This window comes from Theropithecus gelada, chromosome 2, assembly GCF_003255815.1.
Source record: "Theropithecus gelada isolate Dixy chromosome 2, Tgel_1.0, whole genome shotgun sequence".
Taxonomy (NCBI): domain Eukaryota; kingdom Metazoa; phylum Chordata; class Mammalia; order Primates; family Cercopithecidae; genus Theropithecus; species Theropithecus gelada.
Genome location: NC_037669.1, coordinates 190997767 through 191011365, shown reverse-complemented (window position 1 = coordinate 191011365; position 13599 = coordinate 190997767). Strand labels below are relative to the sequence as shown.

The 13599-nt window shown below is 42.2% G+C and overlaps 1 protein-coding gene across 2 annotated transcripts in view; it reads left to right on the top strand.

Moving 5' to 3' along the window:
- LSG1 (large 60S subunit nuclear export GTPase 1) overlaps positions 1–13273 on the top strand; it is a 29947-nt gene extending 16674 nt beyond the window's left edge. Inside the window, exons 8-14 of one of the 2 annotated variants that reach the window (XM_025377030.1) lie at positions 1334–1747; positions 3265–3366; positions 3457–3596; positions 5662–5789; positions 8217–8296; positions 9703–9876; positions 11821–13273. In XM_025377030.1, the coding sequence (XP_025232815.1) occupies positions 1334–1747; positions 3265–3366; positions 3457–3596; positions 5662–5789; positions 8217–8296; positions 9703–9876; positions 11821–12000 (1218 nt within the window). In that variant the 3' untranslated portion in view covers positions 12001–13273. Of the gene's footprint in view, positions 1–1333; positions 1748–3264; positions 3367–3456; positions 3601–5661; positions 5790–8216; positions 8297–9702; positions 9877–11820 lie in introns of both variants that reach the window. The other variant, XM_025377029.1, reaches the window with a different exon arrangement.
- The last annotated feature ends 326 nt before the right edge of the window (positions 13274–13599 follow it).

Genomic DNA, 13599 nt, shown 5'->3' with positions numbered 1-13599 from the left:
AAAAGAACAAATTAACCTAAAAAGTACAGAAGAAAATACTAAATGTAATAGTAATTGATGAAATAAAAAATGAATAAATAATAGAGACCACCAAAAAGGACAAAAATTTGGTACTTTTAAAAGACTAGTAAAATTGATAAATCCCTGATGAGACTAATCAAAAGAAAAAAGGGGAGAAGGCGCCAAGAAAGCAATGTAAGGAATAAGAAAAGGAACACCTCTGTAGACATTAAAATGGTAAAATGATATTGTGAACAATTTGATGTTAAGACATTTCAAAGTTAGATCACATGGACAAATACTGGGAAAACTATAATCTACCAAAATGGGCAAAATAAATAAAATTATTTAAAAATTCTAAAAAAAAAAAAAAAAAAAACATGCCAACCACCGTCTTTAAAAATACAAATGTAAAATGAACTGCTTTGTGCAGAGAAGAGTATGTTAAATGTGTTATTGTTCCTGAGACATGCTTCATTTTATCGTGCAGCCCATTGCAAAATAATGTACGGCCAAAGAGTTCAGTTTAACATAAGTTTTTCCCCTTGCTGTCTTTGAAGAGTTTTGTTGTTGTTGTTCTTGTTTTCTTTTGTTTTTGTAGAGACCCAGTCTTGCTGTGTTGCCCAGACTGGTTTTGAATTCCTGGCCTTGAGCGATCCTCCCACCTCAGCTACCCAAGTGCTGAGATTACAGGTGTGAGTCATCGCACCCGGCCTAAAGAATTGTTTTAAATTACAAAAGTAATACATGTTCTTTATACAGAGTTCAAATAGTATAGAAACATATAAAGTAAAAAGGGAAGGGAAGGTCCAATTCTCCTCCCCTCCAAGAGGGCGCCACTGTCGGTGGTTGTCTGTCATGGCACTGAAAGGCTTTCATTGTCTCCTCCCTATAGTCACCTTTCCATCTCCATCGAACTTTGCTTGTCCTCTGTTCATCTTTTTTTTTTTTTTTTTGAGACAGAGCCTTGTCTGTCGCCCAGGCTGGAGTGCAATGGCACCATCTCGGCTCATTGCAACCTCTGCCTCTCAGATTCAAGCAGTTGTCCTGCCTCAGCCTCCCGAGTAGCTGGGATTACAGGTGTGCACTACCACGCCTGGCTAATTTTTGCATTTTTAGTGGAGCCAGGGTTTTACCATGTTGGCCAGGCTGGTCTCAAACTCCTGACCTCAAATTATCTGTGCACCTCAGCCTCCCAAAGTGCTGGGATTATAGGTGTGAGCCACCACGCCCAGCCGTCCTCTGTCCATCTTACATAATCAACTCATTAAGTATTTTGACTAGAGTAGAAACTGCAGTTATGTATTTCTGAGCGTTTCTATTATTTTATCAGGAAGAGGCAAACAAAGATGATAGACAAAGCAACACAGCTGAGTTTGAACACTCCAGTTTTGACGAGGCTGAAATTTCTCACAGTGAGACCGAACATCTCCCAGCCAGGGATTCTCCTTCACTTAGTGAAAATCTCACAACTGATGAAGATGACAGTGAGTATGAGGACTGTCCAGAGGAGGAGGAAGATGACTGGCAGACATGCTCAGAAGAAGATGGTCCCGAGGAAGAGGACTGTGGCCAGGACTGGAAGGAAAGCTCTGCTGCCGATTCTGAGGCTCAGAGCAGGAAAACCCCACAGAAGAGGCAGATACACAATTTTAGCCATCTCGTATCCAAGCAGGAGTTACTAGAGCTCCTTAAGGAACTACATACGGGGAGAAAGGTGAAAGATGGGCAACTTACGGTTGGACTGGTAAGATGACATATGTCATAACATTGTTGCCACATGATTGTCTTTAATGCCCATTTTTTCAGTAGCTACACGACCCCATCGGGACCATTGCCCTCTTGTTGCCCACTGGCATCACGGGATTAGGCAGTAGGATAGACAGCCCAACTCAAAGGAATCAACTTCCTCAAGGCTTATATTGTAACATACCTATTCACATTAAATGTATTCTCCAGTCTCCTTTCAGTTCAGCTTTTTCTGCCGTGTGAAGTACCGAGAGAGCAGAATGAGAGAGATGTTAAGGTTGTCTTCAGACTTCAGCCCAGTGTTCTTTGGGCACCCTGTGATCCTTGCCAGCTTACGCTGTAAATGTTCAGATGCTTAATAGGGAGAACCCCAGCAATCCCAGCATCTTGGGGCTGGAGAAAATATAACAAATGCATTGGTTGCATAAACACCGCATAGTAGATAGGGGAAAGTAGATCACATCCCCAGCTTTATATACCCTAATTCCAGAAGTGGCTGGCTGCGGAAGTGGGCAAACCCCGAGGGGCTACAGCATGGCTCTAGATGGCCCCATCCTTAGCTAAGGAGATGTGAGATGTTAGAGAAGGTATTTATTATACAGATCTATCCAGAATATAACAGTGAGGGAAAGGAGATCATGGCACGTTTAACGTCTTCTAGCTTTTCAGGTACATGCTCAGTATAGCTAATCCTAATTAGTTTTGAGCCCCCTTCTCTCCTGCCCCAACCCCCTGCCCCAGAATGCCTGTTTAAAATGACTGAAGTAGATTAGCATCTTATTTTAGTGTAGTTAAAAGAGCTGTCTGTGGAATCAGACAGACCTAGGTGTATCAGACAGACCTAGGTGTAATTCCCAATTCAGCACTAGAACTAACTTGTTAGGAACATGGGGAAAGTTGCTTATAATGCCTCTGAGCTTTAAAGCTTCATTCTTTATATTGTTGCTAAAAATTTATATCAGAAAGTTCAGTTCTCTACATGTTTTCTCACATTTATGGAAAACTGAGCATCCTCCCTCATTTTCTGAATTTCTTACTCTAGAAATTCTGCAAACACTTATTGATCACCTGCCACATGCCAGACATTCTGCTTGGCTTTAACTAAAAATGACTGAAAATTAAAGATAATTGTGTGTTGTGATTATTCAAATGTCCATCCGATCAGCCTCACCCAGTGTGGAAGATGCGATGGAAACCGCTGTCTGTAGATGGGGCGGTGAGGGAAGGCTGGGGACAAGGGTATGAAATTTTCTGTAGCATCTGCTGTTAACAGCAAAACCTATAAAATTAAAATGTACATAGCCTGACCATTTGTCACTGGAGACATGTCTGAATAAATATACCCACACCACAGGAGAAAAAAGATGTCTCAGCAAATACAGAGAGCATGGATTTCAAATAATTTTCAAAGTAACCAGACGCTTAATGCTAGTCTTGCCATCATCTATGTCATATCTTTGAGTCTTTTGATAGATGTACTGTTTTACTATTTGGTAACTTCTGAGTCTCTTCTAGGTGGGCTACCCTAATGTTGGTAAGAGTTCAACAATCAATACCATCATGGGCAACAAGAAAGTATCTGTGTCTGCCACACCTGGTCACACGAAGCACTTTCAGGTATTTTTGTGGTTCCTTACCACTCGCGTGCAGCTGTTTCTTCCTTTCATCTGTTGTATACCCAGCTCAAAACTCTTCCTTGTCTTCCAGACTCTCTACGTGGAGCCTGGTCTGTGCCTGTGTGACTGTCCTGGCTTGGTGATGCCGTCTTTCGTGTCTACCAAGGCCGAAATGACTTGCAGCGGAATCCTCCCAATTGATCAGATGAGAGATCATGTTCCACCTATATCGTTAATATCCTTTCTGCTTTGGAAACACTCTAGTTATTACGTGCATATTAGGGCTTCAGGTTTATTGTGGGCATTTGAGGGATTCCGATTTGATGAAGAATTTAAAATACTGGTGATCTGCACAAGTTTAGACTGTGAGATAGCATGAGAACTTCCAAATCGGAACCTCATTTCCTGATTTCCGCAGTGTAGCCTTGAAGAAATGGGAGAATCCAGGTTTCAGATACTCGGTTCCAAGTTGCAGACCTATTTAACAATGCCATGTAACCATTTGAGTGACCTTGGAAAACTTGCTTAACCTTCCCAAATACTTCCCTTTTCTCTAAGTGGGGGAAAAGCATCTATCTCATGGTTGATTATATTTAATCAGTATAGCTAACATATATTGAATACTTGCTATGTGCTTTTCTAAACCCTAATCAAATATCTTTTAATCCTCAAAAAGCAACCCTTAAGGCAGATACTGCTGTTATTCCCGTTTCCTCAAACTTGAGGAGACTGAGGCACAGAGAAGTTAAATAATTTATCTAAGCTCTTACAGCTGGTAAGCAGTAAATTAGGAACTCTGCTACCTCTCAGCAGCATAATGAATTAACTTACAGAAAGCATCTAGGACAGCACCCGGCATGAAAAAAGGACTCAAAGATGGATTTGTTAAGAACTATGCAGGGGCCAGATGTGGTGGTTCATGCCTGTAACCCCAACACTTTGGGAGGTGGTGGTGGGCGATCACTTGAGGCCAGGTATTTGAGACCAGCCTGACCAACATGGCAAAACCCTGTCTCTACTAAAAATACAAAAATTAGCTGGGCGTGGTGGTGCACACCTATAGTCCCAGCTACTTGGGAGGCTGAAGCACGAGAATCTCTTGAACCTGGGAGGCGGAGGTTGCAGTGAGCTGAGATGGTGCCACTGCCCTCGAGCTTGGGCGCCAAAGCGAGACTCCTGAAGAGAAAAGAAAACGAAAGGAAAAAAAAACTGTGCAAGGTCTGAGATTTGACTGTACTTACAAGCTAACAAGTTAGTCTGTTACTGTTTTGTAGATACTAGCAGAAAACAGGAGACTTCATGAAATTGGCACACTAATCCGCTGGCTTGTAAGTAGGGTAAAATTTCCTTCGTAACTACACTTGAGGCCACAGCTTATTCATAGATACATATATATGAAAAAGTATATAGCTTTTTTTATTTTTGAGATGGAGTCTCACTCTGTCACCCAGGCTAGAGTGTAGTGGTGCAATCTCAGCTCTCTGCAACCTCCACCTCCTGGGTTCAAGCAATTCTCCTGCCTCAGCTTCCCGAGTAGCTGGGATTACAGGTGTGCACCACCATGCCCAGTTAATTTTTTTGTTGTTGTTCAGTAGAGATGGGGTTTCACCCTGTTGACTAGGCTGCTCTCAAACTCTTGACCTCAAATAATCTGCCTGCCTTGACCTCCCAAAGTGCTGGGATTACAGGCGTGAGCCCGGCCTTTTAAGTTTCTCCGTAAATTAATAGTGAGACATGAATTATTTATTGCCGGTAGCCTTAGGTTAGGTACTATGGAGGATAGGGCATAAATAGAGATGGCTACTGCCCTATACGAAGCATCAATCTGTTGGGGACACGTGAGGTATGTACGTGAATAACTAGTACAAGTAGAATATTGTTAGTGGCTTAAGGAAAATTCAGACAAACTATGAGAGATTAGACAAAGGAGGAAAAGTAATCCTGCATAATTGTAGACATTAGAAACAGAGACTCCCCTTGCTTTATCTCTACATTAGAATCACAAATGCGTAATCTACTTTTCAGGGTGAAAATGTGTCATCTTTAAAGTCAGTTTCAGAGATATTTTAAATTATTATTTTAAAAGAATTCATATGGAAGAGTCGTGGGAGCTTAAGGCCTTGTTTAAAAGGAAAAAAAACTGAGTCTTTTAAAATTAATCGATAACTATACTCGTCCTTTGGAGAGGAGAAAGAGTGTTCGTCATACAAGTGATGAAGTGCTGTGCTCTTAGAGGCACGTTCCGTATGCCTTGGGGAGGAGGGAGTCAGTTCAAGAGAGTGGATTCCCTGACAAGCTACGTTTGCCAGAATATTCCAAGACATGTTTTAGAAGCTACCTATGGCATTAATATCATAAAGCCTAGAGAAGATGAAGATCCCCACCGACCTCCAACATCAGAAGAGCTGTTAACAGCTTATGGATGTAAGTTGGGATTCATTAGAAAACGTGAACAAAAATAACAGTATAGCTAATGAATAGAAATAAGAATAGTAATAGTACTAGAAATGTTATTCTGCAAAGATATAAATTTATCATATTTCTTTAGCATTTTTCAAGTCATCTTCCAGGGTTAATGTCTCTGCAGGCCTTGCCTACAAAGTAACCTACAGTGCAAAAAGCTTTCAGGACGTTTGCTGCTTTGATGGTACCCATGTGCAGGCACAGGGGTTCTCATCGGAGGCTGTGTTGGCTGTTTCTGGAGTCTTCTCCCAAACAAGAAGAAAGGGGATGTGTGGAAGAAAATGAATATGTGCACCACAGCGAGGCAGGAGAGTTGGGAGGGGAGCACCAGAAGGGAGACCCCTCAGAGACGGGACAGAGTGGAGCTTGGTTAGGACAGGGGCACAAAGCACCCTCCTTCCTCTCCCATCAGCCCTTGTAAACTTACTTGACATGAAAATGAGACCACAGCTCTCCCACCTCCATGTTTTATCCCAATTCCACATGAGGACCTATGATTTCTTGCCTTCAATGTAAACTTTAAAGGTGGCCTGGAGAACCTTGTGTCTACCTAAAAAAAAAAAAAAAAAAGAATAGCAGCATGAGAAGCATTTCTGTGCGTGTGTGGCTTGCTTTGAAAGGGATTGCCACTGGCTGGGAAGGAGTTTCGCTTATTCGAGTATTTACTGGCAGAGAAAGGTGGAAGGTGATTTGATAGGAATCACACTTAAATCAAACCTTGAACTTAGAGACTCTAAAGAGGATAAATACTAAACACTTGTGTAAGACTATTCTAATGACTGAGTCATAGAACAAGAAAAGAGCTTAAAGATTACCTCACCTCCTAGCCCCTGCTTTTAAGAAGTAGAATCTGAACCCAGAGCCCAAGCTGACCCAAGGTGAGGTGGCTGGTCAGTGGAATAGCCTGGGTGAGATCTCCCTCGAGGATGTTAGCCTGGAAAATGCAGAAAGGTGGACTTCCACCAAACTTTCAGTTTGATTGTGCTTCCGATAAAACTGAAAATAATCTGAGTCTTTTAAGATGTTTCATCTAATGCTGCCTGATAAAATCAGAGTAAGGAAAAAGCCAGTCTGTAAAAACAAATGACCACACGTACAATTGCTAAGTTCACTGTCTGCAAGTCCATATAAAAGAAAATCTCGACAGGAAATGTTCAAAGATATTGCCAGATTACTCTCATTTTACTTTGTATTTCTTTAACTACTAGTGAAGTTGAGCATCTTTCCAAATGTGACTATTTATATTTCTTCTGAGAATCACATTTTCCTATACATGGTTCTCTCTTAATGATTTGTAGAAGTTCTTTGTTATATATGCTACACATTTTTTTCCAACATTAATTATGGTTTCTTTGGCCCCCAAAGAAGTTGACAATTTTAAAAGACTATATTTTTCCTTTTTGGTTTGACTGGGTTTGGTGTTTTACTTGGGAAGGTCTTCTCCATCCCAAAAAGATAAAACTATCTTCCTGTAATATTTACTTTTTAACATTTAGATTTTTAATCTGCCTACATTTATTTTTGTATATCGTGTGAATTAGGATTCTAACTATTTTCTTCTAAACTGGAAAAGCCAGTCGACAGCTAGTATGTGAGGGGGCTGAGTTTGGAACACAGCCTGTCTGCTGAAGCCATGTTCTTAACACTGTGTTTTGCTGCCTTCTGACTGAGTTAGTATTAAAGGGATCTTACTGGGGAAAAAATGTGGGTACATCATTCAATAAGAAAACTTCATCTGTTGCTTTCTGTTTTGCAAGTAGTATTGACAGTGTAGCATTCTCCTACAGGTAGCCTCCATGAATAAATGTTTAAAATTAAGAGGCCGGGCGTGGTGGCTTACGCCTGTAATCCCAGCACTTTGGGAGGCCGAGGCGGGCAGATCACCTGAGGTCAGGAGATCAAGGCTAGCCTGACCAACATGGTGAAACCCCGTCTCTACTAAAAATACAAAAATTAGCTGGGCGTGGTGGCGTGCGCCTGTAATCCCAGCTCCTCAGGAGTCTGAGGCACTAGAATCACTTGAACCCGGGAGGTGGAGGTTGCAGTGAGCCAAGATTGTGACACTGCACTCCAGCCTGGGCAACAGAACGAGACTCCGTCTCAACAAAAAAATAAAGAGGTAGAAGGAATAACTGGAGTAGAGAGAAATCAAATTTGTCTTTCATAGCATGGTGGTAGGTGATTGTTAAGATATCAGATATAAGTAAATATTCTCCTGGATGATCTAGTGTTTTGAATGCTAAACAATATATATTCTACAATGATACCTAATTTTTTTAAAGCTAGGAGTAAGAATGCATAGTTAGTAATAGAAGCTACATCACCTCAGTTGTCTCTGTTGTGATATTCTGTCATCTAAGATTTTGCAAAATTATTTTCTCTTCACAGATATGCGGGGATTCATGACAGCGCATGGCCAGCCAGACCAGCCTCGATCTGCGCGCTACATCCTGAAGGACTATGTCAATGTAAGTGCACCCCGCCTCTCATGCTCTCCGATACGCACGTCTTTTCCCCAGTCTGTGTTCTTAGAGAATGGCAACTTGTTTGATCATAAAGGAAATACACTGAAACTGGAGTTGTGATCTTGATGTAGGGTAGTTAACATTATATGGATTATAGAGATTACAAAAGATGGAGCTCTCTGAACACCTATTATGAGTGAAAATCACCAATTTATGCATCTGGTTTTTTCGTCTCCTACAGCCCTTTGCTTGTTATGATTGCAACTATTGTCACAGTCTTCTTCGTAGTATAGCTGTTTATATGCCTATCTCTGTATTTGTGTAGTAACGATAATAACAGCTAACATTTTTTCAAAGCTAACCCTGCTAGAAATAGTTCTGTTTTACATGCGTCTTCTCAGTAAAAATACATAACAAGTCTGAGATTATTATGTCTCCTTTTCAAATGAGAACATGCTATTTGGGGGTTTCCCCATAGTAAAATGGAGATGAACAGGGCCTATCTCATGAGATTATTATGGGAAATAAATGAAAACTCTGTGTGTGTGTGTGTGTGTGTGTGTGTGTGTGTGTGTGTGTGTAGCACTAAGCTCAATGCCTGGCACATAATGAGCCCCCGATAATTGTTGTCAAGTTTCTTTCCACAAATAAGCATTACAGGGCCCTGTTAATAACCAGTTGTGAGGGTTTGGCTTTATTTCCTCCCCTTCTCAAGACCACATCAAGAGTGGAGCTCTTGGAGCATAGTGGCAACCATATGGGCTTTGCCTTCAGTTCAGGAGGAAAGCAGTTCATACTATTGGTATGGATAAGTCATGTATTCATTTACCACTTACTATGGAGGATGTAAAGATGAGGTAAAAATTGTCACAGGCTTCAGATCATTTATCATGGAAAGAGGCAGACTTGCCCCCAGTGAGCAACCCCACCTACAGGAGTCAAGGAACTCTCCTAACTGTAATAGTCTACCGGGTATTACCGCGAACTCTCCTGACTCTAACAATCTACCTGGCATTACCGTGAACTCTCCTGACTCTAACAGTCTACCCAAACATTACCGTGAGTCGTAACTGCCCAGTTGTGTCTTGAGTTTTGTTTTGGAAAATATTCGCCGTAAGTATAACCATTTCAGTATGCTGAAGAATACTTAAGTGGGAATGCAAACAAGAAAAGAAGAAAGAAATTTCATCCTAGTCTGGGGCACCATGGGAAGAGTTAGGTCTTTAGAACACTTTGACCATTGATGTGTTGGAAAAAGGACTCTTCAGCTGCAGTAGACCAAAGCTCAACTCAGCTAACGTAACCAGAAGGCGGAGAGCTCCATCGGAGTGTGACTGGGTGGGGATGTCTCCTCCGAGGCCACAGATGGCTCTTAGGATGCACTGTCGTCATTCATGCTGTCTTTGCAGGGTAAGCTGCTGTACTGCCATCCTCCTCCTGGAAGAGATCCTGTAACTTTTCAGCATCAACACCAGCGACTCCCAGAGAACAAAACGAATGGTGATGAAATAAAAATGCAGCCAGGCAGAAATAAAAAAGTAAAGCAGATTGAAAATATCGTTGACAAAACTTTTTTCCATCAAGTAAGTTTTAAAACTTTTCTTAAACTTCTGATCCAACACTCTTTATAACAGCTTTATTGAGTATCACATGCCATAAACACATTTTAATAACCCCAAAAAGGGTTTAATAACCCCCAAAAGAAACCTTATTTATTAGCAGTTACTCCCTGTTCCCCTTTTCCCCCCAGCCCCTGCCAACCAATAATCAATCTTTATGTATAGATTCACCCGTTCTAGACGTTTCATGTGACTGGAATCATACGGTGTGCTCTTTGCGACAGGCTTCTTCCACTTAGCATGGTGTCTTAGAGATCCATCCATGTTGTGCATGCGTCAGTGTTCCATTCCTTTTTATTACCGAATGGCGTTGTAGTGTATAGCTGCGCCACGTTGTGTCTGTGTATCATCTGATGGACATTTGGGTTGTTTCCACTTTTTGGCTACTGTGGATAATGGTGTAATGAACACTTGTGCACAAGTTTTTGTGGAGACGTGGATTTCATTTTTCCTGAGTATATACCTAGGCGTGGGCTTGCTGGGTCAGACTGTAATTGCGTGTTTAACATTGGAGGTATTGCCAGACTCTCCGAAAGTGGCTGTGCTGTTTTACGTTACACCCGTGATGTGTGAGGTTTCTCATTTTCTCCTCATCCTTGTCAACGTCTATTATTTCCAGTCTTTTTCTATTGTAGCCATCCTAATACCTGGGAAGCGTATTGCATTGTAGTTTTGATTTGGTATTTCCCTAATGACTGGTGGTGCTGAGCATCTTTTTCTGTGCTCATTGGCACATGTATATTTTCTGTAGAGAAATGTCTGTTATGAAGTTGTAAGAGTTCTTTATATATTCTGGATACCAGTCCCTTATCAGATTGATTTACAAATATTTGCACCCATTTAGTCAGTTGTCTTTTCTCTGAGCCAACACACTTGGTGATAGAAAGTGCTAAAGAAACAGATTTCAAAAATGTCTTCTGCACTTTAAAATATTGATAACTTTAGTTGCTTATGTCACAGCTACAATTTGTAGGCAGTATTTTAAAGGTCAAATCTACATGCAAAAGAGGTAAATCATATAGTTGTACCCAATGTAGTTTAAAAATGTTTTTAAGTGACTACTATAGCGAAAACAGGACAGGGGTTAGGAGGGGGTGATCAGCTGTACCCAGAGAATGTTTTTGTATTCATCCCATGCTTTATCTGCTGCCTCACACGATGAGCCTGTGATGCAGGCCAAGCAAATATTGTTCCCTGAGGACACTGGCGCTGGAGAGACTGAGTTACCCAAGGGCACTTGCTTTAAATTGCAAAGCTGGGGCAAAACTTAGATGTTTGTAGCTCCTAGTTTGAATTATTTCCTAGTTGGTATGTACCAGTATTTGGAAGAAAATTTACCAATATGCAAAAAGATGACAAGTTTCTCCTTGGGCCTACAGCTGTCATACAGAACATTTCATTTGAAATTTTAAATGTTTATAGGTTTCTAAAGGCTGTGTACAAGAAGGCTGAAAACTTGTCATAATTTCAATATAATTCATATGTCTCAACCGTAGCCTCTAGAGTAATATTTTACTATTATAAGTAACTTGCAAATCATAGTGTACTAATTTTTTTTTAACTAAGTAAACTTAAAACTTGTTTAGAGTCCATTTCTAATGTGGTTGAAGCAGGTTTAGTTTTTATATTAAGACAAATTTCCAGAAAACAGCTGGTATTGAGTCTAGTTGTAGATGGCATTTGAAAGTATGAGACTAAACAAAGTTGATGAGGGAATAAGGAGGGAGAAGAGATGAAATGAAGACAGAATGCTGGTGGGAGAAAGAGGACCAGTGAAAGGGAGGGAGGGAGGAATTTACTGAGTGACTGACTCCTTTTTATCTTGAAGTGATCCACTGACAGTACTGTGCATATCCCTTAAAGGACAGCCTGCTGACATCTCAGATAATGTTTTCTCTTATTTCCTAGGAGAATGTGAGGGCTTTGACCAAAGGAGTCCAGGCTGTGATGGGTTACAAGCCCGGGAGTGGTGTAGTGACTGCAGCCACGGTGAGCTCTGAGAACGGGGCAGGGAAGCCCTGGAAAAAACATGGCAACAGAAATAAAAAAGAAAAAAGTCGCAGACTCTACAAGCACCTGGATCTGTGAGGTTGGGCTGCATTGTGCAGATGGAAAAGAGCAGAAGCTGCCTGTTGCCTGTGGAACTGTCGCAAGACACTGGCACTGTAGAATGGGCCCTGCTCTGCGGGCACAGCTGCATCCAGCAGTCTCCGTGTCAAGACCAAGGGCCTCCTGGAAACACCAGCTCTGACGACAAGGAGTCATCTGGGAGCCCTAGAAACCTCCTCCTGGCCAGGCGCAGTGGCTCATGCACCAACACGGTGAAACCCCATCTGTACTACAAATACAAAACAATTAGCCGGGTGTGGTGGCAGGCACCTGTAGTCCCATCTACTCGGGAGGCTGAGGCAGGAGAATCGCTTGAACCTGGGAGGCAGAGTTTGCGGTGAACAGAGATCGCGCCACTGCACTCCAGCCTGGGTGACAGAGTGAGACTATATCACAAGAAAAAGAATTGCAAGGGATGGTTCATGAGACACATTTGGGACAAAGGTGAAACAGAAACTCCCCATTGTGAGTGTCCTAGTTGGGTTCCTCCGACTCTAAACAAGGGACTTGGGTTCGGTTAGTGCGCAGCGGGGGCTCACTTCCACTGAGGAACATGTAGAATGTACTCACCAGGTGACAGGGCAGCTGCGGTATTTACTACCTAGCCCTCATCTTCTCTGGCTATTCCACTTGTTTAAAATGTCCAGAATAAGCAAATCTCCATATAGAGAAAGTAGACTTGTGGTTGCTTAGGGATGGGAGGAATGGGAAGATTGAGGCCTTCCTTTTGCAGTGATAAAAATGTCCTAAAATTGATTGTAGCAATGGTCACACAACTCTGTGAATATGCTTAAGACCATTGAATTACACACTTTACATTGGTGAATTGTATGGTATGTAAATTAAATAACATAGTTACAAAATATAATCAAAAGCACGAAAGCACTCTTGATAGGGTTTGGATCTGTGTCCTCCCCAAGTCTCATGTGGAAATGTAAGCCCCCTGGTGGGACGTGGGGCCTGGTGGGAGGTGATTGGATTTTGGGGCAGAGTCCTCACAAATGGTTTAGCACCACCCCCTCGGTGCTGTTCTCCGTGATACTGAGTCTTCGTCACATCTGATTGCTTTGAAGTGTGTGGCACCTCCCCTCTGTCTCCCTCCTGCTCTGGCCATATAAGATGTGCCTGCTTCTCCTTCGCCTTCTAACATGATTGTGAGTTTCCTGAGGTCTCCCTAGAAGTAGAAGCTGCTGTGCTTCCTATACAGTCTATAGGACAGCGAGCCAATTAAACATCTTTTCTTTATAAATTACCGTCTCTGGTATTTCTGTTTTTCTTTTTTTCTGAGACGGAGTCTCACTCTGTCGCCCAGGCTGGAGTGCAGTCGTGTGATCTCGTCTCACTAGAACCTCCCTCTCCCAGATTCAAGCAACGTGCCCTCCCAGAAGAAAGCTGTTGAGCTGCTGGCCTGTCTCCCCCAGGTGGCTGGGATTTACGGTCACCATTGGCTGCCCACTCCCATAGGGCCGCCCAGGCCGCTGCAGCCCTTCCTTCAGAAGGACGGTGCCTGAGGTCCTGCCACCTCTGCCAACAGGAAATGCCTTTGAGCAGTCACATCACTGCCTAGCGTCCAGGAGG